Genomic DNA, 25,571 nt, shown 5'->3' with positions numbered 1-25,571 from the left:
TATCTGAACGAGACGAAATACGAGGATCGTGACTTGAGCTGGAGTTCACATCTCCCTCCAAGTCGACCGACGGATGAGGCTGCCTTTTTGGATAATCATCGTGCGGGTCAGTCGATTGTGCTCTGAGAAGATGGGAAGGCTTAGATCTCTCCAAGTAGGGCCACGGTTGATCTTACTCGGCTTCCTGGGGAGCGTGGAAACCTTGTGACTCTCCTTGCTGAACAGGTTTAAAAGTTACCACAGGAGTCTCAAGACCAACCTGATGAGGAGAGAATTCTCCTCCGTCAATGTAAGGATTGAGTCTACTGAGTAGGTAATTGTCTAGAGCCACTTCATCTTCCCCAGTCAGGTCTTGTGGAAACTCTATCGATACGCTTGCATTTAATCTTTCCGTCATTTCATCCAGGCCGTTACTGTCGCATAGCATACTGGCATGTAATTGGAAGCGGCGAAAAATAGGATCAATGCCTTGTCCTAAGAGTTGTTTCTTCTCAGCTTCAGGCCAATTTAGAACATCGTCTTCAAACTTCTGGCGAACTTCTTTTCGGCAATGTTCCATCAATTTCTTCGCTGTTTCGTCGACTACTATCTTTCTTTTTTTATTTTGATTTTCTAAAAGTCGAAGTTGATATTCGTAGTCTTCCCGTACTGTTTGCATGTCCAGCCGCTGGGGAGGCGTATCAGCGTCTTTCAAGTCATAATTGAAGCCCAATCGCGAGCCGTCATCATATCGGCGTGATTGAGATGAAGATTGGGGTTCCACTGATTGTTGTCGTTGCGGAGGTTTAGGAGACTGCTCCGGAACTAATTTTACTGCAAGAAAGGGACTGGATGGAGTCATAGTGGAGGTCTCTTCACTATTTGCCAACGTTGGCTTTGAACTGCGCACTTTCGCGGGCATGAGCTGAATGCTTGACTGGCCATGATGTTTGCGCGTGTGCGCCTTGAGTGCGGATTTCTTTGCAAATCCGATACGGCTATACTGACAGGATGCTGTCTGACAATACACGCGTTGAATATGAACGACCTCATGTTCGCACCGGAGTTGTGCAGCGGGAAAGCCCAAAGATAGCCGATCACAATGTGGAAAGCGGCAAAAAAAGGCGTTCGAAGCATACGACTCTTGAAATGCTCGGAGTAGTGCTGATGAGATGCCTTCAACTTCATGCTGCGCCAAAAGATGCACAATTGCATTTTCGTATTTTTGGGAAAGCTGACTAAAGAGCGTTTGGTCGTTGTTGATCAAGTACGTCTCGATATCTGGGAATTGCTTTATGAGCTGATGGGCAGCTTGGTGACGGGGTATCGTATTGAGTCTGGACTTACCTGAGCTTTCATCGCCATCTAGTTTACTGGCTAATATTCTGAGATTTAGTAGATCTGCCATCAATTGATAGATCTTCATGCCAGAAAAAAGCCGGAGTCGTTCGTCCAGGTGGCTATCGTTGGCTTTGTCCCTCGTCTCAACCCGATTTACTGTACGCCCAAGTCCATGCCAGCAGTTTTCATGTATCTCGTGCATTTGTGTCAGACGATCTTCGAGCTGCTGTTCCATACCGAGACTGTCTCTTCCCGATGCATATTGCGAACAATGTTCGATCCAAAACTCTATCGCGTACGGTAGAAGCCTATAGTTACCACTCGCAACTTGAGTAAGGTATTCAAGAGAGTTGCTTTTAAACCGCAAAAGATTGAGACTGCGGGTAATGATGATGGCGCAAGCGGATGAAATATCTAGAGCGGCTTTGATTGCTGGGACAATCTGTGGTGTTTGAGCTTTGAGGAAGTACCTTTTGGGCATTAGACACTGTGCATTCAGCTCATCGGGAGACTCACTCTTTCACCGAAAAGTGGACTGGTACTATTGTCGAATCTGGGAGTTCTTCTATGAGCGGCTTGCAGTGATCTAGTATAGAGGCGACAGGGATACTCTGGACCTGAGAGCTCGAGTTGTATGGAAAAATCGACAGTCCGTGCAGTAGCTCTGACTTGTGCAAAGGCCTCTGGGCAAAGCATATCCAGCTCATGACACCCGGCACGCCTCCGTAATTACGCGCACCTGGAGCGCTGCAGAGACGAGTGAAAATTTGATCATAGAGATTTTCGAGATCAGAGGGAAGATCATCGACGATTGTACGCAGCTCTTCGGGGCTGTAAACCGTATCAAGTGATTTCAGCACGAGGTTTACCCACAGGAACATACCTATGCAAGTGTTAGAAGGTAAGACGTTAATTAGCAGGCTAGGCAACAATTACCATGCGACTTCTTACGTAGAGTTTCTTTGACATGAGCTAGGATAGATGCATCGGGATCGAGCTCATCAAAATGATCAGGAAGATCAGAAAGCTTGCTATCAATAAAATTGGCAATCGCGCGGGTAACTGCAAAGCTTTCGTTGGCGTTGCTGAGAGAGACTTTTGTTACTGATTTTTCCTTTTTGCGCAAAGATCGTGAAATTTCCATCGTCTCTCGGCTGGCAATCATAATCTTACAGTTATGGGTAGAATGAACAGGAGATACCAGCTCGGCAAGATCTTTGAGAAGCTCTTTTTGATCTCGTGAACTCCACTCGTCAACACCATCTATAACAAGCCTTACAGAGCCCAGCCCTTGGAGAAGTTCAGGGAGAAGACTCAGTAATGCCTTCTTCGTTGGCATTGGGTGGGAAGTGAAGTAGACGTCATGAACGTAGATTGCGAGATCCTGATGCTTCTGGAGGACCTGCGAGATGATGGATCGCAGCAGACGGTTTGGACCATCGGAATGGCTTCCAAGGAAACTACAAAAGCAGTAGAAAATGTGAACTGCATTCGCCTCTGCATGTTGCACAACACTAGAGCATATCACGGATTTTCCTTCAAACAGTTATACAAGTGATCAACAGTGGTAGTATAGGAACATACCTGCTCCCGGCTTTCCGCAAAGCCATAGTAGAGAATTCTTTGCGCTATCTCCCAGCCATAATTGGGTTTCTTTGTGCTGTACAAACCACTCGCAGCTCCCTGGCAAGTAATCTTCCATATACCGTTCGAGTATGTCGGCTTGGAGTGTTTCATTTGTTCCAAGCCAAGCTAGGACTTTCTGGATTTTAGCCTGGATTTGGTGTGCTAAATCAGCTCGTGTCTCTCATAAATGTATAGAGTTATTGTATACTTACAGCGTTCCACTCACGCTCTTGCTGCTCCCACTTCTCGTCGTCAGCCTTGCTACGTCGAACAGCTTCGGAGATTTCCGCCGCAGCGGCTTCTTTGTCAACCAGCCCTCCATGGTATGCTAAGTTTTTCAATATCCCGTTGAACCGAGATTCAAACCCAGCCCACATTGAGCCAAAGAATATAGCCCATGCTATAAGTTATGAGCGGAGCACAATGTAACACAACTGGAAAACCTACATTTTCTCCGCACAAACTTGTAGGCTCGCCGATGGAATTCTACAATGTCGGAGTAGACCAAAGCCAAGACGTTCTGAAAGTTGTGGTCGTCGGAAAGTGCATGACTGAGTCGGTCGAGGCGAGGAAGCATGTCGGCGATCTTGCCGTATGCTTCTATCAACTTTTCGAAAGCACTAATGGAATCGACAGCGATCTAATGATATACAATAAGCGATACGAAATGAACGAAGATACGAGGCTCATAATACAGTAAGCATGAGTTTAACTGGCGCCCAGATCCAGGCAAGATAAGGTGTGCCGTTGCACAGCACCTCAACGACCTTGGAGTAATGCTCCATCCCTCGTAGGAATGGGTCAAGCCGCGCCATATTCTTCTGCATGCGACGAGCACGGAGCTGCCGCTCAATACGTATAGCCTCTTCCCGGACATCCTTGAGCTGCGTGTTATGAAAAAGTCGCCGGTCTTCTGGCGTTACGGTGGACGCAAACCGCTCGAAGGCGTCTTGTAGCGTAAGGGTGGCCTGGGCCGAAGGAGCCGCCATCGGGCCGTACTAGTACAAACAAGCCGCCGATGTGCGATGAAGCCTGGGGTAGTAGACTGCTTACTTCTTGAACACAAACAATATAAGGGTTTGAGAAGAAGTTGCGTGAAGGTGGCCAACAGCACACCCGAGGCTGGCGAGGCATCTGTAGAGTAGCCTTGCGGTTCGCAGTCATGCTCAGCCCCGGTGGCTGTGTTTATGCATCTACGCAGCTACTCTAGATCCAGGCCAACTCCCGCAGTTCTTAGACGTTCACCATGACAACTCGCAAGACACCGCTTTTTGCACTCGTAGTCGGCCGACAGCATGCTGTCTTGTCTTCCTGGTATCGTCGTCGATGATGTCGCTCCCCCGGCTTCGAAACGGCGGCGCCTAAATGCCCCTCGTGCAGGACGCATCGCAAGTGAGCACCTTTGCAATGGATCCGAGTGCGCACACTTAGCCGACACAACACCAGCACCATCCCCTATTTGCACTGCTGTAGAAGAGATATGCGAAAACACCTTGGTGTGCTATGGCATGGTTTGTCGTCTTCAACTCAGCTTCGTCGTTATCTTACATTTTATCCAGATATCGGATTTGATAGTAAACGTTCTCCTGCACCACCTCACCTCCGATGTCTCGACCCAACACCCGATCCACTTTGAACCCCCTCGCACACTCAGGTGTGGCGTTGCCGATGCGCCCGTTGGACGACTAGACGACTTTGCGGGCGAGTTGCTACTGAGGCTGGTTGACGACGACGACCTCATACTACAACTTCTACTCTCGTCGACTCCAATCGCCCCCGCAGCCGAGAGGAAGTCGGCCAAAAAAGCTTCAAAATTCCTTGGAGTCATCATATATGGGCCAAGATGTCGCCTTAATGACGTTGGCGATTTTATGACTCAAGCTGGCTGCTACTTGGATGATCCTGTTAGTTGTGATCGCAACGTCCCCTACATGAACCCTCAATGTCTATTCAGCCTTCACGAACAACCACCAATGACGCTTGAGCTGCTGCAACCTCAACAGCCCCATATCCACGATTACTCAAGAGCTTCTCTTGATGTCTTGTCTGGCTTCGAGACTACCGATGATCTCGAGTTATCGAATACCCCAACAGCTCTATGCACCGAATTGAAATTGTAAGCAACCCGCCTCGAGATGAGCGAGCACGTGTGTAATGAAATCGTAGACATCAGAGGCAAGCTTTGACTTTCTTCTTGAAACGCGAACAAGGTATGCATCCGAACAAGGATGGTTTCGGTATATGGTTGCGAAAATGTAGTGAAGGAAAGTCTAGGTGCGTATTGCTGAAGTATCCTTCCGAGTCTCAACGCTAAAACTCGATGTGTAACAGTTTCGTAAACTCCATAACAGATGAGGCACAATCTACCCCAGGCCCTATGTGGCGCGGTGGATTGCTTGCTGATGAGATGGGTCTTGGAAAGACGCTAAGCATGATCGCTCTGATTGCTTCGGACCAAGATAGCACTTTCAATGATAATTCGTTAACGGATCACCCCATATATGGCGCTTCCTTAAGCTCAACTCTGATAGTTGTCCCGCTGAGCTGTAAGTAAGTGTATATCGTATGGCTTCATACATGCTGACCAATTTTGCAGTGTTCAGTGTCTGGGAATCACAACTAAGAAGGTATGTTGTGACAAATTATATTGAGGATTGCTCTTTCTAATCCCATTGCCTAGTCATTTGCACGATAGCAAATTGACATGGTTCATGCATCATGGAAGACACAAATTCAAACTGGAGAGCAAGGAAATGTTACCCGGTACGTTTTGTTAGTTCAGAAGCTGCAAGCGAAACTGACGCTGACGCTGAACTTGTCGACTAGACATAGTTTTTACCACCTATCAGACGATCGAGAGAGAACATCGTAAGCGCGCTCAAGGCAGCAGCTCCTTATTATCTCATCACTGGAGACGTATTATCCTCGACGAGGGTAGGTTCGAAAGAACGTCACAGCTTACGGTCCAATACTAATAGGAGTTTTCTTTAGCGCACACTATACGCAACCACAATACCTCGACTGCGCAAGCAATAACCGCACTACAAGCAACTTCTAGATGGGGAGTCTCGGGAACCCCGATTCAGAATAGCCTGCTCGACTTCTATGGCCTGTTCAAATTTCTTCATTTCTCCCCATACGACGACCCAAGAGCTTTCGATGACGATATCACGAACTTGTGGCGTGTCAGGCCCGCTGAGGAAGCCGCCGAGGCTTTTAAGAAGTTACTCTCGTGTGTCATGATACGTCGAACAAAAGCTATCTTGGACCTGCCCAGTAGAACTGACAAACTGATCCGTGTGCCGTTTAGTCATGAGGAGGAAAAACATTATCGCCAAATCGAGCAACCCGTTGTTGATATGCTGGATCGTGCCACAGAAAGTGGCTGCCAAACTAACGTGCCCTGGATGACTGCCATACAACAGATCAACAAACTTCGCCTTGTCTGCAACCTGGGGATTTCCACTCCGTCACAGTCTCGTCACTTACCACAGTCGGGGAGTGTCGATGAGAGAACAGCTTTGATGAACGCGCGCTATTCCATGGGTGGAGAACTATGCGCACAGTGCTTACAGCCAATTGAAGCATCCACGTCTGGGGATGGACTCCGGGATGCTACACAACCACAGGTTTATCTTTCAGCTTGCAGCATATTTTACTGCTCTGATTGCTCTGCGCTACTCCGATACCAATCACCCAATCCATGCGAGTGTACAGAGCAGCCGCGAGCCTGTCAACTTCATCCCTTGGCCTCCTTCTTGTCCACCCCTAGACTTACACCCGTTGGCGATCTTTCTCCCTCAACAATGGAGTGGGACCATACCAAGGATATTTCAAGTAAAATATGGACACTTGTGTCGCAGATTAAGTCTTGTCCAGACGAAAAACAGTAAGTCTATTAGGAGCTATGACATATCTCAAGCTGACCTACCGTTAGTGTTGTGTTCTCGTCGTGGACTTCAAGTCTCGATATGGTGGAGACGGCGCTTCGGTGTGACCCAAACCACATCATTCAATCGGTCCGAATCGACAGCAAAGTACAGCTGAAGAACCGCAGCAATGCTATACAGCAGCTCCACCACAATCCTAGCGTACGCGTCATACTGATCACGATTGGTTGTGGTGCATGTGGGTATGTTCATGTAGACAATATTCACTAAATCATTCTGTCTTTTAACAACTATCCCAGTTTGGACCTAACGGCAGCTTCGACGGCACATCTTCTCGAGCCTCAATGGAACCCATCTCTCGAAGATCAAGCACTTGCCCGAATCCATCGATTAGGACAGACCCGTCCCGTGACAACCATACGCTATGTCATGGAAGACTCGTTTGAAGAGGTACTTGAAAGCAAAAAGTTACTTTCATCAAACCCTACGACAGAAGCTAACATATTCATCGATAGCACATTCTCAAAGTCCAAGATCGCAAGAAATTGCTCGCTACCACTATATTGTCAAATGGCTCTTCCCTTGAGGTAAGCAACTGATATACCAGCGTGGGCGGATTAGCAAAAATATACTAACGATATCCTTCTAGAATCTGCGCCAATTACTTCACGAAAGAAAGGAAGGGCAATTGTTTTGATGAGTGACAAGGTCATAAAGTTACTGAATCCAACACATCCTCCATATTGCTTACTCATCATCCATGTGACCGTAGCGAAAGCCTTGACCCAAGTTTCTCCATGTCCGCGACTCAATAGTTCCTCTTAAATAGCCTCCAATCAAACCTGGGAATAAGAAATAAAATCTAAAATCACCCCATCTAGCCGCTCAAGATAAAGAAAGCACATCTCTCAGAGCCCCTACAAACCCTGATACCCAACATGTCCAAAACAAAACCATGCGTCCCTATATTCTGCATCCTGACCACAAAAACCAGCAACACCAACAACAGCCATAACCATATACAAAAAAGAAAAAGGGTTAACTAAAAAAAAACACAAGCTCACAGGCAACCCCCACCCAACCCAACCAAGTATTCACCTCCTCATCTAACAAAACTTGTCCCCCTTGACCACTCATCACTCCCATCCCCTCTTCCCCCCACTTCGACCCCTCCAGACGAAAAAAAGCAACGAAACCACCACCCTAACCTCCTCCTCCTCAGCTCCGCGGAGCTCAAGTCCTCACAGCCCTACACACACACGCACACGCACACGCACCCATAAGTCCTACCCACAAACCCCCCAACCTAACTCTTCAAAGCGAAAAAAAAAGAAGACGGGGTCGAACACCATGCGAACATGCGGGGTCCCTGTTTTCGGATTTCTTTGGGGTGGTGGTGATGAGTGGGGATGTGGATGTGGATGCATAAGAGGGTAGAGAGGGTACAAGGGTGGGTGTGTACGCGGCTTGGGGCTTGAGGGTGGCTTGGGTGTTTGGGGATGTGTGTTGTGCAAGGAAGGGAAGGGAAGGGAATGTAGGGGAAGGGGGAAAGAGAAAAGGGTGAGATTGGGGGGAGAGGGGGGTGGTGTAACGGGAGGGATGGAGGGAGGGGGGTTATGTCAGATATGACGAGAGGTGGCTGGGGTAAAGGGGGGGGGGTTATGTGTGAAGGCTTTAAGGAAGTAGTGAATCTTTTTTGAAATTTTTTTGGGTGGGCAGTCTGTATGAAGATGTAAAAAAAATGAGTGGGCTTCCTAATTTTTTTGAGCGTGGTGTGTATTGCATGATCAGGTGTGGACTTGGTTGAATGGTACAGTGTTTGTGTGTGTGTGAGAGAGAGAGAGAGAGAGAGATTGAGAGATAAGTTGGGCTTGGTACATTTTTCCTCGTCCGCGGCAGTTTGGAATGATGACCTGTGTTACAGGGAAAAGTAAGCGGTATCCCTGCTAGCAGATTCAGCCTTTTGTTCGCATATGATTTCCTCGGGCGAAGATGGGAGGCCTGGTTGCGTCAGCAGTCTAAGGTAGAGAGAGTATGGTGTGGCGACTGGAAAACCGGTATTTGTCAAGGTGATTTGATGAACAATTAATGAGATTAGAGGCTGAGAGAGCAGAATCTAACTTTTACATGACCAGCATGGAATTGTGTTTTATAGCGTTTGTGGCTTGCAAAGTGAGAAAATAAATTGGATACAAAATAGAAAGTAGAGTAACGAGTAATAAAAATGCGAGGCTTGAAGGCAGAAGGTTGGGCTTTATCCTTTTTGGGTGTAATGAGATAGATAATAGTATGACATGAGCTGGATACCAGATCAACCCAAACAATAAAGATGTCAAGCTTCCAGAGATTGAATCCTAAGTAAAGTTCGCACTAGCTTACGAATATAGTAGATGTTGAAACAGTCGAAACAAGAGGAAACTAATGCTGGGTAGGAGTAACTGCCTATCGGGCCAAACCTAGGGAGCCAGCCTTGACCGCAACCCAGTGTCGGACTTTCAAGAACACGCGCAAGGCGTAGATCGTAGCATCGATATTGTCAGAAGATACTGATACTGCAGCTCTCACTGCATGTAGTGAGAAGCACTTTGCTGCCCAAATGGCTGTCTGCGAATCGTCTTTAGATTCAAGGCGCGCAGAAGTCCACGATGCCGAAGCTCCTACGAGAGTTACCCATAGAAAGACACCCGTCAGATCATGGCCCCAGCAGCTCTGTTTGTTTGTTTTCTCAAGCGTCTCGTGGAGAGCTGATAGCAGTGTAGCACTCTTCATGTCGGACCCGGCAGTCGCTGGGTGGACATTGCTTGCAGATTCTGCGAGGCTTATTCCATGGACCATCGATCGACAGTAGATCAAAGCTGCAATACGGCAGCTCTCGTAAATCCAATCTGGTGTGATGTCGCTCTCCGTGGATGGCAGTAAGAGAAGACGTGAGTAGATGGACTGGAGCTGCGAGTCGCAATTGGCTAATTGTCCACTTGAAATTGTTTGTCCATCGCCGGTATGGTTCCATCGCGCAAGAAACATGTCTGTAAAATTTTGAATCTCCATGATGATTCCCGCTGTTCCTACTGAACAAACACGGTACAAGTGTGAGGCATGTGTGATAGGAGGCGAAAGTGGCGAGATTAGGATACCATTATCGGACAATGTTTTGGATGGAAACCATGGCGTGAATTCTACAGATTCAGGCTGATTTCTTGCCATGGTAAACGTCAACATTATTCTGCCCCGGTTAGCTGATGGCTTGTGTGAGTGTCGAGACACATACAGTGTCATGAATCTGGCAACGCCCGAATTCAGCCCTTCTCGATGGCTCCTTAAGCAGGTTGCCAAACCATCGCGGTGCACACTGAATACACCCTCGTTGACACTCCCGATTTCACTAACAATAAGATGTAGTATGCATATGATAGTAGCGTTGTCTGTATCCAAGCGACTGCTAATCAGGCTGAGAATCTTGGTTTTGGCGAATACGGTGAGGCGGCTGTCGTACAGCAAACCTTCGTCAATGTCATGGTAGACCAAGGTAGCATACACGTGGCTGAGAAAGGATAGGTGACTGTCGCAAACATAACGCATCCATGCTTGATCTGTAACCATGAGCAACAGTCAGGCTTCTGTGCAATGACTCACCATGGCAAAACAAAACGGTATTGCGAATCCACTCGCGCTTCAGATTGCATAGAGACTCGTTTTGAAAGGTATTCCTTCTCGGAAATGGGTACTCTGAACCCTCTTCACAGGCTGGAGGTGCGCTATGAGTAGATGTTGGGCTTGCTATTGATAGAATTCGTGCAGCCAGACTTCGTAGAGAATCGGTTGGAGATGACGGGGAATAAGCGTCAAAAGCATGCAGACTCAACGCAGATTCATAGCCTCTACTATATGCAGGAACCATATGTGCATTGGTCGATAGTATCCCAAAGGAGTCTGTTGTAGCCGGACTCGGGGTCCGTATTAAAGCACTTGGTCCATTGCTACTTTCGCGGCTTCTGGCCAGAGTCGCAGGTGACGATGCTCGAGTCTCCTGGTGCTTGTACATGACATGTGATCGTACGTTTCTCAGGACTGTCGTAGCCCGAAAATCGTCTGGATGAGTTGCAACGATGAATTGGAGGGCAGGACCCTGTGCGAGCGGTGGAAGGCGGTGTCGACCTGTTCGTCTTTTTGGTGGCTTTGGATCGCTGGACGCCATGTTCAAAGATATACAGTGTCTGAGAGGTGCGTTGCTGTAATGAATCGAAACAAGTAGACGATGGTGCTCAGTCTTTCGGGCCTTTCCAGTAAGTGACAGAGTTTGGAAAGTTTAAAGGCATGAACAATTGACCGTTGACGTGAGATGCAGGTACCCTTTGGGATACTTCAACGTGCTATTAGCCTTCTTTGGTGCTGTGAGCCTCAGCCACAAGGAAAAGATAGCGGTGGACATCTGACAGGGTTCAGGTTGGCTGCGTCACTACGGTATGGGAGTAAAAGCATGTTCAAGGGAGGCCTCAACTCAAAACGAACCAGTGATGAGAATTCATAACATAGCCGGGACGATGTAGTAAGGCGTATACCGTTCCCCCGGTTCGTCATCTTAGAATGTGTATCGCGCACGCCGGATTATAACTATAGCTCAGCACACATCGAGCAGATGACATTCAAGAGGTGTAGAGACCGCGTATTTACTGCTTGAGGCAGTGGATACGGTGAACCCCGCCGTCGGTCCCGAGAAGCGTGCCGGTATGCGCCTCTATGCTCCCGATCCGCAACCGATAGATGTCGGAGAAGAATCGTTCCCGGCCTAGTGTGTGGCTGAACCATAGCACCTCACCATCGGCAGCCCGACACCGAGAGAACCGGGCCAAGCGCGACAGTACAGACCGCCATCCATAGCCCTTGATGATGCCAAGAATATTCGTTGAACTTTGGCTTTCGAGTCCGAGGACTTTGTGGACGAGTCCTCGTATGTCGACAGGTCTCTTTTGAGCTCGGTTGGCATGGTATGGGTTGGTCTGATGCTACCCGCACCGTTTCCTCTCATTCAAAGGCCTAGAATGTAAGTTAGCTGTAGGAAACAAGATCAGAATGCTGGTGGTCAATCAACCCATTTACCTGTTTCAGTCTTAGCGCGCGGGCATACCCTGGATGCTGCATATATAAGCCGCAGGCCCACGCAGTGAGCCTTGGGGCAGTATATTCTTATTGGATCGGTAACAGCCCTAAGAACGCCTTGAGTGATCCTTTGACCTATGGTAAATTGAGGGCACAGTGTCTACAGCCAACCGCGTAGGGCGCCTCCCTGGGCAGATTATGGAAAATCCAAAGACTGGTGTGTTTGGCTACATGGCCAGGTATTCAATTGAGCTTTCTGTGTCACAAGGCCGCAGCTCTACCCCAGCCATGGTTAGCATGTAGCTTGTGGCTTGCTACATCAGCCACAACGTGGGCTCACGTAACGTGGCTGTATACACACAAGGACATGACGGAAGATTTACCTAGAAGAGCAATTGGAAGCTTGGTGCTGTTTTCTTGACGGAAGTGTCACATGGTGGAGTCACTGTCATTGTCCTAAAAATATTCCGCTCGGAAGGGCCGTTTGGCTGCGTTGGCGGGTTACGGGAGCTGCATGCACATGGAAGGGAAAAAATATGCCCCCCCCCCGAAAAAAACGACAGCCAAGTGTTGCACTGGGTGCGCATGAAGAAAGCAACTGGCAAAAATTGGCAGGCTCCTTGTCAAGCGTTGATCTCTGCTCAAAGTAGCAAGCCGAGCAAAAGGAATTTGTATCGTGGCGACCTGAAAGTTCGATGCACAAGAGACGTGGTGAATGCAGACTTGCGTGTAGTCGATTGACTAGTCTCGTTGGCAGCATACACATACAGATGTGTTGCATCGACCGGTAAGGTGGATACGACTATGGTATACATAGGTATCCATGCCTGAATCTGTCGGCAACAAGAACCGATGTGGCTTTTGCTTCTGGAGGCGAATACCTTGCCACAATCTCTTCAAGATTACTGGGTCATGCTGGTCTGATAGCACGTATCGTCATAACTTGGCGGCAGTGCTTGGTGTTGAACTATCGTTGTTGCCACATTGAGGGGTATCCAAAGCTATATGTGTGTATAACAGCAAATGACGCAGTAACATTCAAGAGGTGAAGGCATGGAAAAACAAACGTAGGGTTACAAAAAAAACGCACAACGCACGAGCCACAGGGATGCAATTACTTACTTGGGTCATGTTTCATTGCTGGCAGCGGCGGCAGGAGCGCATCACGGCATGCGAGTCAGGCAGGACACTCGTGCACAGAAGGATTCGATGCTTGCATATAAGAGACAGAATAGAAAAGGAAAAAGCATATGAAATACATTGCGACACGTCACAACTTAACTATCGATCCAATCAAAGTATCGATGCATAAGTCTAAGTCATGACTATCATACGCAATGGAGTATAGGTAACAGAGCAGCGCACAACTAAAACCCATTATGCTCGTGGAAACAAAAGCCTTTTCTCTTCCATCACGGCAGACGATGTTTAGTGACAGTAGGAAGCGTAGGAATACATGCGACAACGCCGAAGAGTGTGAGAAAGAGAGAGAGAGCACCACATCAAGGCACATATCGATACTCAGATTCCCTTGTGTTTTCATAACGTTGATCTTTGGCCCTTGCCCAGGTGTTAACGTGTTCGTGTCCTAGGGTTCGCGGTGAATGCGGTTACAAGGCCTAGGAGAGGGGATCTACGTGGTCGCCTTCGGATACCGACTTGGTGGGGTCGTTCCGCCTCATGATGCCCTCGACAGGTCCCAGCAGTCGCTGGAAGCCGTTCTTGCCAAGAGTCGCGACCTTGACCTCAGTCTTGCTGATGACCGAGGCAGCACGGGGTGCATCATTGAGCAGCGCCAATTCGCCAAAGTAGTCGCCCTTTTGATATTGATTTACAGCACCGTCAATGCCGCGCTTGAAGACCTCTGCCTCTCCAGCCTCAAGCAGGAAGAAGGATTCGCCAACATCGCCTTCTTGGATGATGGTTGTTCCGGGCGGGTATTTTTTGGTTTCAAGAGCGTCGGCAATCTTTGAACGCTCGTAGGGCGTTAGGGTGGACAGTAGGGGCACCTCTTCGAGGAAGCCCTCGTACATGCGTCGACGCTGGAAGGCACTGTCCATGAGAATGCGACGGAAGGTGATGCGGTCGAGTGCCCAGAGGGTTGATGGCTCGGTCGAAGTAACTGTCGCGGCACGAGGCGCATTGTACATGAGAGCCAGCTCACCAAAAGAACCCCCGGGTCCGACAGTGCCCACCTTGTTGCCAGCACCTTCGGCACCTGCTTCGAGTTTTCCCGACTGATTGACGTAGATGTCGAATGAGCCCTTTTCAACGACGTAGAAGTAATCTCCGACATCGCCTTGCTGGATGACCTTTATGCCCTTTGTTGGTATCGGCTTCTCGTGCAGGGCACCAAGAACCATTGACGATTGTTCGTCATCGAGATGTGAGAAGAGGAAGTTGCCAGAGACTGCCGATTTGAGACGCGACAGCTGGTCGGGCGTCTTCTGATGAAAGGGCGGGGTAAAGTTGTCGGCAGCACTTGAGGTGGGGTTGAGGGACTCGGCCGAGACGGAGGTGCGCCTGTTGGTGTTGTAGTTGTTGGGGAAGGTCTGGCCCTCTCCAACAAGCGGCGGCATCTGGATGATGGTGTTCTTGGAGGAGCCGCCAAAGCCACCAAAGTTGCCAAAGGCGCTCTCGCCGCCGGTGGCCAGGTTGCCGTTGTTGCGGGCGCGGGCAAAGTCGACGGCAGCAAAAGTCGAGGCTGTGGGCGACGTCATGATGTCGTTCTCCTCTTCTTCCTCGAGGCGGTGCATGGTCGTCTTTGCAAAGGTGCTGCCGCTGCTGGGCGAGGTGCTAAAGGGGTTGCTGCCCGGGAAGCTGTTCTCGGCACGGCCCTGATGGCTGGCGTGCTGTTGCGACAGCAGGTACTCTGTTCGCTGCGACTCGAGGCGGCGGTTGAAGAAATTGGCACAGAATTGGAGGATGTCGTGGGGCTTGTGCTTGAGGATTTCGCGGTCGAGGGTGGAGATTTCGTTGGAGTAGTCGGGAGGGAGGGACATGAGGGCGGTGGGCGGGTGGTGAGGGGTTGAGCGCAGCTCTTTGACGTCGGTCGTCGGTCGCGAGACGTGCAGGGATGGAGGGGGGGCAGCAGTAGCTGGCAGGGCGGCGAGGATCCAAGGGCAGCGGCAATGCGAAGTCCAAAGGGGGGAGGAAGGAGGAGACAGGGGGGCAGACGACGACGGAGGTGAAGCTGGGCGGCTAGTAGAGAAAGCAATTGTAATAATGTAAGTGCAAAGGCCCCCGGGGGTGAGGGCGCAGTGATGACGCGCTGGGAGGGGGGGCAGAGTGTGTGGTGGGTGGGCAAGCAGTCAGAGGGGGACTACTAGACAGTAGCAGTAGCAGCAGTAGCAGGTAGGTAGGGATCAAGGCAATGGAGCTGGGGGGGGGCGTATTATCTTCCAGAAGGCCTCTAGAAACTCTCGTCTGGCTTGAGGCGCTCACGGCGACATTTAGGCGACGGCTTGTCTGGCAGGCGTGAGTCAATGTCTGGTGCTTGTCCATGCAGTGCTGCCATGGATCAAAGAGCAGATGCCAATAGGCGTGTGTGCTTTAGCTCCCGCCTGCTGTGCATGGCTGGAGCTTACGCTAGGCGTCAGGGGAGCTTGCGGCGGTGGCGGGGGAATGCAAATGCAAATGCCCCAGTGCCCGTGGGAGAGAGTGTAGTATGTATATATGTAGGTAGGTAGGTAGGTAGGTACAGTAGTAGTAATAGTAGTACAGAGCAGAGAGGGCTCACATGGCAGGCATAGTATGAAATGGTCAACCAAGGCCAGACAAAGGCGATGCTTGTCGGCTGCTCGTAGCCACGCAGCTCCTTTGCCTGTAATTAGGCGGTGCTGCAGAGGGAGTGGACAGTAAAGCACCGAAATGAGCCTTATCTTGCATACAGTACTGCATCACCACGACGCCCCAGACTCACCCAAGCACAAGCGCGTGCAAAGATACGGGCGGGCAAACTATCGACAGACGCAGGGACAGAATGATTGTCCGGCCCACCAGTCCACCAGTTCTGCTGAGTAGCCTTGCCGTGTTTCACCTTTTATTCGAGACGGTTTGATACATGCGTCTTGCAGACCAAACATGGGCGGGCCGGCTGACACACAACTGGCGGTGAGCCACAGCCTGGCTATGGCGCAGGCCACGGCGATGGCGATGGCGATGGCGGTGAGTGCACCAAGACAGGCTGGAGACATGTGCGAGCACGAGCAATGCAAGAAGAGGAAATGGGGGTGTTTTGGTCTGTGCAAGGAATCTCTCGTATTCGTGCATGCGCACGACGCAATGCTGCTCGCCCACGGTGGAATTAATGCACGTGTCAAAAAGACGATGACGCACTCTGGCCGCTTGCGTGGGTGGGTGCAGCGTCACGTGCCCGGCAGCCGACATGGTTCAGTGTCTGCAAGCTGCGAGCTGCGAGCTGCGAGCGGGAGGGGCCATGATGTATTCTCGTTTTTGCGGGCGCGCGCGCAATGACCCCCAGCAGCCAGCACCAATTGCGCCGCCCACTTGCACTCACACTGCACAACTCGCCCGTGTGCGTGCCAACCGTGGGCGGGTACACTCTCCAGCCTGGCCGCAATCAAGTGGCCGGTGGCCACACAGGTACACGCACGCAGGCTTTCGTCATTGTGCATTTGCTCGCCATTCTGATTCTGCCCTCCCGCTTGTGTCATTGCAGATTGCGCGCCATCAACGGCATCCCGCCAAGCAATGACGCCGCTAACCGCGCCCGTCTCCAGTCTTGCACCTCGACTGCAGCATCGCGCGCAGACTGAACAGCCTCGCCAATTCACTCTCCCCAGCGCCCCCATTGCCATAATCCCTTTGTCCTGCGCCTGCGCCTGCGCTCCTAATTCGCCTCCTGTCCCTCTCCTCCCCATAACTGCAAGCGTTTCTGTCGTGCATACAAACACCGTCCGAGCGCGCGCTGCCGCTTGATTTAGCTCCACCCGAACCGAGCTCCTGATCCTGCCCTACCAGCCTCCTCCAAAACTGCCCGCTCTTTGCGCCCTCCGACCCATCTCTCTCCTGACTACCACAATCGCATTTCTCCAATCGCCTATTCCTGCTGCGCTGACATGGGCAAATATACTTTTACCTGGTTCGCTTGTCTGAGCCCTGCCTACACGTACAGCTAATTGTTAATGCGCTCCCAGGGAACACGCCGCCAATGATGTCTACGTGACTGGCACCTTCGATGACTGGAGGAAGACAGTCAAGCTTGAGCTGGAAGATGGTGTCTTCAAGAAGACGGTCGAGTTGCCCCAGGTTCACACCCAGTACAAGGTGCGCGCGCCCACTTCCGGCTCCCCCCCCCCCCCCCAAACCCGCTGCCGCCTGCAGCCTGTCGCGCAGACTTTGCTAACTCCTCTCTCTTGTCTAGTTCGTCGTGAACGGCAACTGGTGTACCAATGAGACCGCCCGCACAGAGGACGACGGCCATGGCATCATCAACAATGTCCTCTACCCCGAGGACATTGTCGACGAGGCGCCTGTCAACACCTTGTCGTCGGTCGGACCCGAGTCTACGACCGCTGCGCTTGCCGGTGCGGTGCCCAAGGAGAGCGATAAGAGCGCCACAGATAGCTCTGCCCTGCCTGGTGCCTTCCCCGAGACACCTTTCGCAGAGACACCCGGAGGCGAGGCCCAGACCTTCAATGTCGCTCCCATTCCCGCTACCTTGACTAACGGCAACCCCATTAAGCTTGCGCCTGGCGAGCCTGTTCCCGACCCAAGCACTCTTACCAACAACACCGTAGAGTCGACCGTCAAGCATGACGAGGAACCCGAGCAAGAGCCTTCTACGTTTGGTGTTGCCCCCATCCCAGCTACCGCCGGCACCGGAAACCCAATTCACCTTGCACCTGGCGAGCCTGTTCCTGACCCCAGCACTCTCACCTCCAACACCGTCGAGAGCACCGTCAAGACCGACCCCGCTTCCTACGAAAAGGCTGATGCTCTTCCCCCTCTGGCCTTTACTCCTCAAGCCGAGCGCGATGCCAAGGGTGGCATGTTTGGTCTTCCTCCCATCACTGGCAACCTGATCCCCGAGTCCAGCCTGCCAATGGGAGTCGATGCTAAGACTGAGCAAGACACTGGCGTGACCATTTCATCGGTTGCCCCTACAAGCACAACTGTCGAGCTTGCTGGTCAGGTTCCCAAGGAGCCTCGTGGCGTCCCCGAGACTGTGACTGAGAGCCAACAGCAGGCTCACGTCGAGCCAGAAGCATCCGCCAATGCCGAAGCCGTCCAGGAGAAGAAGGAGGTCGAGCAAGAGCTGAAGGAGACTGTACCTGAAGCACCTGTCACAAGCCAAGATCCCACTCTCGGTGACCATGCTCAGGCCGCAGTCGCTACTGCGGCTGCTGGTGCCACCGCTGGCGCAGGCCTCTTTGCCGCGGCTGTCTACACTGCCAAGGACAAGATTGCCGAGACCACTGGTTTGAACGGACCTAGCACAACCACTGCCGATGAGGTACCCAGCGTCGTTGCTGAGAGCCAAAACACCGCACACGCTGAGCCAGAAGCGGCTGCCAGTCCAGAGGTTGTTGCAGAGAAGTCTGCTGTTGAGCAAGAGTTGCTCAGCGAAGTCCCCAAGACGAACGAGACTGGCGAGCCTGCTCCCGCCATTGCAGTCCCCGCCATTGTCTCTGAGAGCCAACAAGCCGCACACGCCAGTCCTGAGGCAGCCTCAAGCCCCGAGGTGGTCGCAGAGAAGAAAGCCGTCGAATCTGAGCTATTGAGCGAGGTCCCCAAGATCAACGCAACTGGAGAGTCTGCTCCTACCGCCGTCTCCGAGACTGTATCTCCCGACGTCCCTGAGATTGTCGCTGAGAGCCAACACGAGGCCCACGCTAGCCCCGAGGCCGCTGCCAACAGCGAGGCTGTCACAGAAAAGGCGGTTGTAGAGTCTGAGCTACTCAGCAAGCTGCCAAAGGCCGAGGAAGCTGGCGAGCCTGCGCCTGTAATTACTGCCGCTACCACGGCCACCGCTCCTGGCACAAACATTGAGACAGTGGCTAGTGAGGTGCCTGCTGTTGTAGCTGAAAGCCAGAAGGAGGCCCACGCCAGCCCCGAAGCTGCCAGCAACGCTGAGGCAGTTAGTGAGAAGAAGGCCGTTGAGAACGAACTGCTCCAAGAGGTGAAACCAGTCCACGCTAATGGCGAGCCAACTCCCAGCTCTGCAGCCGTGGACTCTAAGCCAGTCGAGTCCTCCACTGAGCCTCAGACTGTCACTGAAACCGAGACTGCCAAGCCAGCCGAGTCAAGGCCTATTGACTCCACCACTGACGTCGCCTTTGCCCCCAAGGAAGCTGCTTCGACTGAGCAAACACAGCCCGCTGCCGCTGAGACTTCAGCGGATGCCAAGCCAGATACCGAAACCTCTGCACCTTCAGCCCAACTGGCACCAGAGGCCCCAGCCCCGGCTAAGAGCCCAAGGAAAGACTCTGACGTGTCTCCCAAGGGCACGCCAGGCAGCCAGAGCATTGTCTCTGCTGCTGACGACAAGAAGAAGAAGCGCCGCTCTTTCTTCGGCAAGCTCAAGGACAAGCTCGCCGGTAAGGACAAGAACTAAACGGTTTATCCATTTCGTTGCCTGTCTGCTCTCCTCGCTAGTCATTTTTAGTTACTAAAGATGACAACGTTGACGGATTGAGCGTGGTAATACCCGGGGGTTTTTCTTCACTGCTCTACTCTGCGTCATATCCCTCCCACTGTTTCATCGTTCCTAATATGGAGTTTGCTTTTCTCTCTCTCTCTCTCTCTCTTGTTTTGGTCTATACCACTTTCCTTGCAGTGTGACACGTCTCCTCCGTAGCAAAATTTGATGTGTAATTTTTTGTTCATCGGCATATCTCGCAAAGGCTCTCTCTCTTGGTGGGATGGGAGGACACTTAGGTTGCAAGGTAGATTGGGAAAGAGAATTTGGGGCGGTTATAATACATCTGGGTGGAAGGGATGGGTGTGGGAGGATATGGTCACGTGCTCTTTTTTCAGGTCTGCTATCGCGTTGTGGGGATATATAGTTACTGGCCCATGAATGTATACTTAATTTTCTAGTTATGATTTTTTTTGGATTTGATTTCTGTATCATTTTCGCTCTTTTGGCTGTTGGTTGGGGTGATTGACGGGTCATGTGACGTTTTTTTTCCACTTCACCCTACTTCTCAACAATGTTAAGCATATACAAAAAAATTATCCATCTCACCTCTACTGTTTTCATACAATGTCTTTCCAAATCCTTACATACACAACGTCCTTTTTTTTCTCTGCCTTTTATAACTCCTTCCCCTACCATGTTTCCCTCTTTCCCCCCCCCTCTTCTCAGTCTCACCATCTCATCGTCAGCCAAAAGAACCATTAAACCCTTACCTACCTCCAAAAAAATCGCAACTTTTTTTTGAAGTATTTTTTTATAAAAAAAAAATGATCGGAAAGACGTAACCCTTTAAACCACCCCCTGACATTTTTTTCAAAAAAAAAAATATCCCCAGTATTTTGTAAACCAGGATTAATATTTTTTTATATCACCATTTATTTTATTTTTATTGATTTTTTGGAGGGGGGATCAAGCCTAAACAATGGTTCTCCCGACGCAAACGCAGACTACGCAGACTACTCATCTTCATCCACAACACGCCTCGACCCACATCCATCCAAATCACCACACCTCAACCCACATCCACCCCGGTCTCCTTCGTCTATCCCGATCCCACCCCCGACTTTCCCGTCCCCACGCTCGTACCAACTCATCAGACCTCAAATCTCTCATCGATCAACACATGGCATGGCAAGATAACGCCATTCGACCCGGGACGAGGGGCACGCTGCTTGTAGATTGGGATGGGGATGGGGAACCGCTTTTGTCGTATCGATCTGGGGATGTTGCTGCGAATTCCGTGGGCGCTGAGGTGGTGGTGGTGGTCGACAGTGTGGATAAGGGGGGTGAGGAGGAGGAGGAGGTTGAGAAGGGTGGTGGGGATGTGGGATGTGAAGAGGAAGAGAGCGAGGAGGAGAGAGGGGTGAGGGAGGTGTTGGAGGAGATGCTGGAGAAGATGGTGAGTAGAGACGAGGTAGTGGAAGTGAAAGGTAAGGAGGAGGAGAAGAAGAAGAGGAAGATGCTTGAGGAAGAAAAGGGTGTGAGAATGGAGGAGAAGAAGAAGAAGGAGAGAAAGGTGGAGGGGGAGGTGAAGAGGGCGTTTTTGATTCGGAGGAAGCCGGTTCCGGTACGACAATCGATTTCTCCTGTACGGTGGTCGGCTCCTGTGGCGCAGTCGGTTCAGGTGAGGCATTCGGTTCCTGTACGGCATTCGGTTGATGTACAGCAGTCGATTCCTGTAAAGCAGGGGGGAGAAGAGGGAAAGAAGGAAGTGGACGTGGGTGTTGAGAAGCGCCTTCCAGAGGTACCTGCCGAAGAGCAGATAGAGGTATTGCCTATATTTTATAGGTATGAGGAGGCGCCGAGTGAGTACGAGGAAGTGAAGAAGAAAGCGAGTAGGAGGAGTGTAGCTCGGTTGGCTGAAGTATTGAAAAAAGAGGGTTTGGAGGTTTGGGGCATGTTGAAGTATGAGGGGAAAGAGTTGAAGGCTGTTATAAAATATGAGGGAAAGGGGTTGTTGCAGGAGGTCAAGGAGGATAGTAGAGAGTTACTACAGGGTTGGAGGGAGGAAGGCAGGTGGCTTTTGGTTGTGTTGAGAAACGAGTGGAGGGATGGTAGGTTGTTTGTTGGGAAAGGTTTTAAAAAGGTAGTACGTTATGTTTAGAGAAAACCTCTCTGCGCTGGCTAACAAGAATATAGGCGAAGATATTTTTCAGGGTCTAAAGTTTTCAAATCTAGAAGGTAAGCAGGAGTTAAGAATGACTTTGTCGCTTGCCCGTGAAATACATTTTAAGTACTATCCGGCATTCTGGCCAGCTCATATCTTTGAAAAAAAATTAGTAGGACGCTTAGAGACTTTCAGAATTACACTTTCGAAGCTACTTGAAATCAAAGATGAACCGTGTGTGCCCCTCACAACTTAAAGTCCTGGAGGAACGTCCAGCGAACAGCACTTTTCCACCCACGCTCTTTCCAATTATTAGCATGATTGGGGAAAAACTCGAATGTGTCCAGCACTGAAGCATCGTGTGCAACCAAAACCAGGACGTGTTCATCTCCGTCGAATGAAGACATTTTGTCTGCTGATTCCACCGCTTTTGGATAATCTTGCATTAGGCCCTCCTCTAGTACCTTCTGAGTGTAAAAAGGTTTTGTGGATGACTTTTGCGGATGAATGTTCAAGATGAGCGCTCCCGGGCATTCAGTTCCTGGGGCGAATGGCGGCGTGGAGTAAGGCGAAGGCGTGACTACCTCAGGGAGAGGAACGTATTTGCTTGGCCGGAACTCGCCACAATAGTGGCAGGTATCGCCACCCATGAAGATGAAAGTGTCTGGAGTAGTCCGTGCCAGTGCGCAGATATGTCCCACAGTGTGCTTTTGATTACATTAGCTTCATATGCCTGTGATGAAGAAAGCAAGCAAAGGGATCATGAATAGCATTGCGACTTACCCCTGGAGCATCCAGAATGTAAAAACTCCCATCCCCAAACCAATCTAGGGCATCAAAATTATTGAATTTCAATGCATTGTTGCCCTTGAAATCGAGTTCGATCAAAGGCCGGTCTCTGTTACAATGCTCTTAGTATTTTTGGGCTAGCAAAGTATGCACAGCGGTAGATGTCTTACTTGTAGTCACTTTCCAATATTGGGCTATGCTCGTTGGTAGGATAGCCAGGAACTAAAGCATTCGTGAATCCCGGTCCGACGATAAGTTTTGTGCTGGATGGGAAGCGTGACATGTCTCCAACATGGTCAAGGTGCCAGTGACTACCAGGTCTATTAGTATCAGTTCTTGCACATCGGCGAAAAACTTTACCTCCAAATGACTTCGTCAATCTCTTCCCTCTTTATGCCTTTCTCCTCGAGGATGTCTACAACATCCTTGTCGCCTTCGAAGGTTAAACCGCCTGCGGCTATTGATTGACGGATAGCAGGGGAAAAGTTCTCAGGATCTTTGCGAGTGGCTAAGTCGAAGAGAATCTTTTTGCCCGACGAATGCTCAACCAGAAATGAAAACTCAGGAGATTTCATGATTTCATGATCGTCAATATGAGGTTCCATAAAATAACCCGCAGGTACAGATACCCTGTGTCCTGTGTCGATTATGCGAACAGTGACAACCTTGTTTGAGGCGGGAACTTCAAGCGAAGGTGATTGGACGGCGGCGACTTCGGAAGCCATTGTCATGTGTTTACTACTTTCGGTAGTTGCGATGGATGCTTGCGACTTTGGACCATTCAATGATTGGAGAACATGGTTTGGTCAAAGTTTGACAAGGGATGGCTATTTGAGTTTAGGTTTTTGCACTTTTTACAAGAGCTTAGTAATGTGATATCAATGTGACAAAACCCAGCGATTTGTAATACTATTTTCCCCACCAGTCACGTGTATAACTGCAGTACAGCGTACTACCCGAGCTGCCACTGACGTAATTCCCCTCGGCACATAGCGCCTCATAGAGTGCCCAGGTTCTACTATTGCACTCGGTTCTCGCATAGTGATCAGTGGCACTAATCAGGACTACTATATGGAATACACTATATCGAAAGAAGTTCCTGTATGTCGATCCCTCTCTTAGACCAAAACACTTGGACAAAACTGCATTAACCAAAACAGCACAATGTTGATACTAGACAACTACATGTCAGCAAAAGAGAACTGTACGATGCTTTCTTATAGTCTGCTGACGTGCATGAGCTTCTAGCACCCTGGCGTAAACCTTTTGTCTTAAATGTGTGGTTATAAAGACGACCGATTACAGAGAGCGGCTCTGTTTTGATGGGTTGATGTTTTTTGTCCACTATTTCGGTCTCCATGTACACAGGTCCCGGCGAAGCCGGGGTGCCTCGGCCCGTCGGCATTAGTGGGGCCATCACCCCAAATTGATTCACGCTTGTAGGAGAATAGTAAGTTACTTTTGTGCTATAGGATGGCAAAGACCACGCAAAGGTCGTGCAAAAGTCAAACTTGTACCCAGTAAGTGGAGATGTATTACGCCGATGCACAGGGTTATGCGTAACTTAGGCAAAACTATTCTCCGATCTTAAGTCTAAGACGAGAACTTCCCCGACAGCAGAGATATCATCCAAATTATGAGCTTTTAGTCTATATAGTATCCCTCTTTGACCCTGGTACCTCGTATATCTGGCTACTCATAGTACAGTGCAGGTGAAGGTGAAGGTACTCGTATCTACCATAGTGAAACTCGTTGCTTGATACTATCTACATCAGTTCGTCATGGCCATGAATCAGCTTAGCTGAAATCATGGAGTATACATAACAATGCAATTGCGAAATTGGAATTGACTAGCAGTGATATTGTACAGATACACGTCCTCAAGGGTGCGTCCCCAGTGCCGATGAAAGATGATCGCATGCCAAGATAGGATCGACAGCTACCATATCATGGCCACTAATCAAATCTAGTCCAAAGATATCGTCAAAAGTGGAAACTGTTTCGGATCGTGCAATCGTCGGATTTTCACCGCCCATGGCAGCTAGCATAGAAAGATCAAAAACACCAGGCGAATTTAGCGAGTATAGATTCCAATTACCGACTTTGGAAGTGAGGAACGGAACTGGAGTATGCATCTGGACGGTCATTGAGGGGCCGCCTGATATAGCGCTGTTGACAGAGCCAGCGCCGACGTGTGGGTTGGTCATAATTAATATTCCATCTTGCTGGCGAAGATATCTAGATGGAGATGGTACAGAGTATATTGTGGCTGTGAACGAGTGCCTAGTCGCATTTACCTGTCTGGACGCTGCGGACTGGACTCGTCTAGCTCTTTTACATACGTCTAGTCAGTATCTGGGCAAGTGCTTGTGTCTCCGCTCCAAGAACAGCAGAAACGGAGAATTTACCTGTGCTCAGCCAATTAGCATGCAGCACCATCGACTGAGCAGTTGGTACATGGTCCAGGTAGTCTGGTTACAACATCACCTCGGACCTTTCATGCCCAGTACAAGAGACAGGCTGACTGATATTAGTGGCGGGTGTCGACCCTGCCACGGCGTGATATTGGCTACTTTTGGGAGCACGTTGGTTAGGGCGAAGAGTGGCTGGAATAGGTGCTCGGGCTGAGCACTAGTCGCCATGGCACTGTAGAAAGGTTCCGCGCCCAAACGATAAAGTTGGTGGGTGAAAGGAACCTGGAACGAGCTGACAAAGTAGATATACTACTCTGTGAGGTATAGAGACGAAGTAGTAATAGAAGAGCTGCAAAGATGTGGGTAGTGCCGTCAGGGATGGTCCACTAGTTGTAGTAGTCGGATGATTCGCCAATCTAGGGAAGAGCTTTGAAACCAAGCACTTGCAGCACCGCGTATAAAGATAGCGGAAGAGAGATTGAGTGAGGGTCGGGCCAGACAGACTCTGATGACACTAACATTAACGTGTTTCACCAGTAAGCGGGCCACCCCAGTATGTGGGCCAGTCAAAATCTCACCAAAAATCGCGATTGACAGGGATCTAGATCTAGAGAACTACTCAATAGATATCTTTTAAAATCTAATAGTAATCTACTCTATATATT

The 25,571-nt window shown here is 50.1% G+C and overlaps 7 protein-coding genes across 7 annotated transcripts; 2 read left to right on the top strand and 5 right to left on the bottom strand.

Moving 5' to 3' along the window:
- Positions 1–883: 883 nt before the first annotated feature.
- Positions 884–3,761, bottom strand: COCMIDRAFT_57997 (uncharacterized protein; the record flags this gene model as incomplete). Its single annotated transcript, XM_007693414.1, has 7 exons — positions 884–1,260; positions 1,558–1,790; positions 1,837–2,203; positions 2,257–2,768; positions 2,901–3,003; positions 3,390–3,417; positions 3,642–3,761. Coding segments are annotated over 7 exons (1,740 nt in total), but the record flags the coding sequence as incomplete, so codon positions are not given.
- An 801-nt stretch (positions 3,762–4,562) lies between these two features.
- Positions 4,563–7,079, top strand: COCMIDRAFT_53050 (uncharacterized protein; the record flags this gene model as incomplete). The annotated part of the gene is made up of 8 exons (XM_007693413.1): positions 4,563–5,062; positions 5,113–5,220; positions 5,278–5,496; positions 5,627–5,709; positions 5,773–5,880; positions 5,938–6,389; positions 6,459–6,757; positions 6,884–7,079. Coding segments are annotated over 8 exons (1,965 nt in total), but the record flags the coding sequence as incomplete, so codon positions are not given.
- Positions 7,080–9,278: 2,199 nt separating this feature from the next.
- Positions 9,279–11,031, bottom strand: COCMIDRAFT_104974 (uncharacterized protein; the record flags this gene model as incomplete). The annotated part of the gene is made up of 4 exons (XM_007693412.1): positions 9,279–9,810; positions 9,859–10,059; positions 10,105–10,426; positions 10,470–11,031. The coding sequence occupies 4 exons, from the start codon at positions 11,029–11,031 to the stop codon at positions 9,279–9,281; spliced, it is 1,617 nt and encodes a 538-aa protein (XP_007691602.1).
- Positions 11,032–13,552: 2,521 nt separating this feature from the next.
- Positions 13,553–14,935, bottom strand: COCMIDRAFT_104984 (uncharacterized protein; the record flags this gene model as incomplete). The annotated part of the gene is made up of 1 exon (XM_007693411.1): positions 13,553–14,935. One exon carries the CDS (start codon positions 14,933–14,935, stop codon positions 13,553–13,555), a length of 1,383 nt encoding a protein of 460 aa, XP_007691601.1.
- Positions 14,936–20,518: 5,583 nt separating this feature from the next.
- On the top strand, positions 20,519–21,865 carry COCMIDRAFT_29407 (uncharacterized protein; the record flags this gene model as incomplete). Its single annotated transcript, XM_007693406.1, has 3 exons — positions 20,519–21,650; positions 21,736–21,777; positions 21,831–21,865. The coding sequence occupies 3 exons, from the start codon at positions 20,519–20,521 to the stop codon at positions 21,863–21,865; spliced, it is 1,209 nt and encodes a 402-aa protein (XP_007691596.1).
- Positions 21,866–21,948: 83 nt separating this feature from the next.
- COCMIDRAFT_105009 (uncharacterized protein) lies at positions 21,949–23,217 on the bottom strand (the record flags this gene model as incomplete). The annotated part of the gene is made up of 4 exons (XM_007693410.1): positions 21,949–22,410; positions 22,487–22,601; positions 22,663–22,803; positions 22,853–23,217. 4 exons carry the CDS (start codon positions 23,215–23,217, stop codon positions 21,949–21,951), a joined length of 1,083 nt encoding a protein of 360 aa, XP_007691600.1.
- Positions 23,218–24,372: 1,155 nt separating this feature from the next.
- On the bottom strand, positions 24,373–24,699 carry COCMIDRAFT_8455 (uncharacterized protein; the record flags this gene model as incomplete). The annotated part of the gene is made up of 1 exon (XM_007693403.1): positions 24,373–24,699. One exon carries the CDS (start codon positions 24,697–24,699, stop codon positions 24,373–24,375), a length of 327 nt encoding a protein of 108 aa, XP_007691593.1.
- Positions 24,700–25,571: the final 872 nt, after the last annotated feature.

Source organism: Bipolaris oryzae (genome assembly GCF_000523455.1).
Source record: "Bipolaris oryzae ATCC 44560 unplaced genomic scaffold scaffold_164, whole genome shotgun sequence".
Lineage (NCBI taxonomy): Eukaryota > Fungi > Ascomycota > Dothideomycetes > Pleosporales > Pleosporaceae > Bipolaris > Bipolaris oryzae.
Note: the sequence above shows the minus strand (reverse complement) of the source record. Positions and strands in the feature narration are given on the sequence as shown.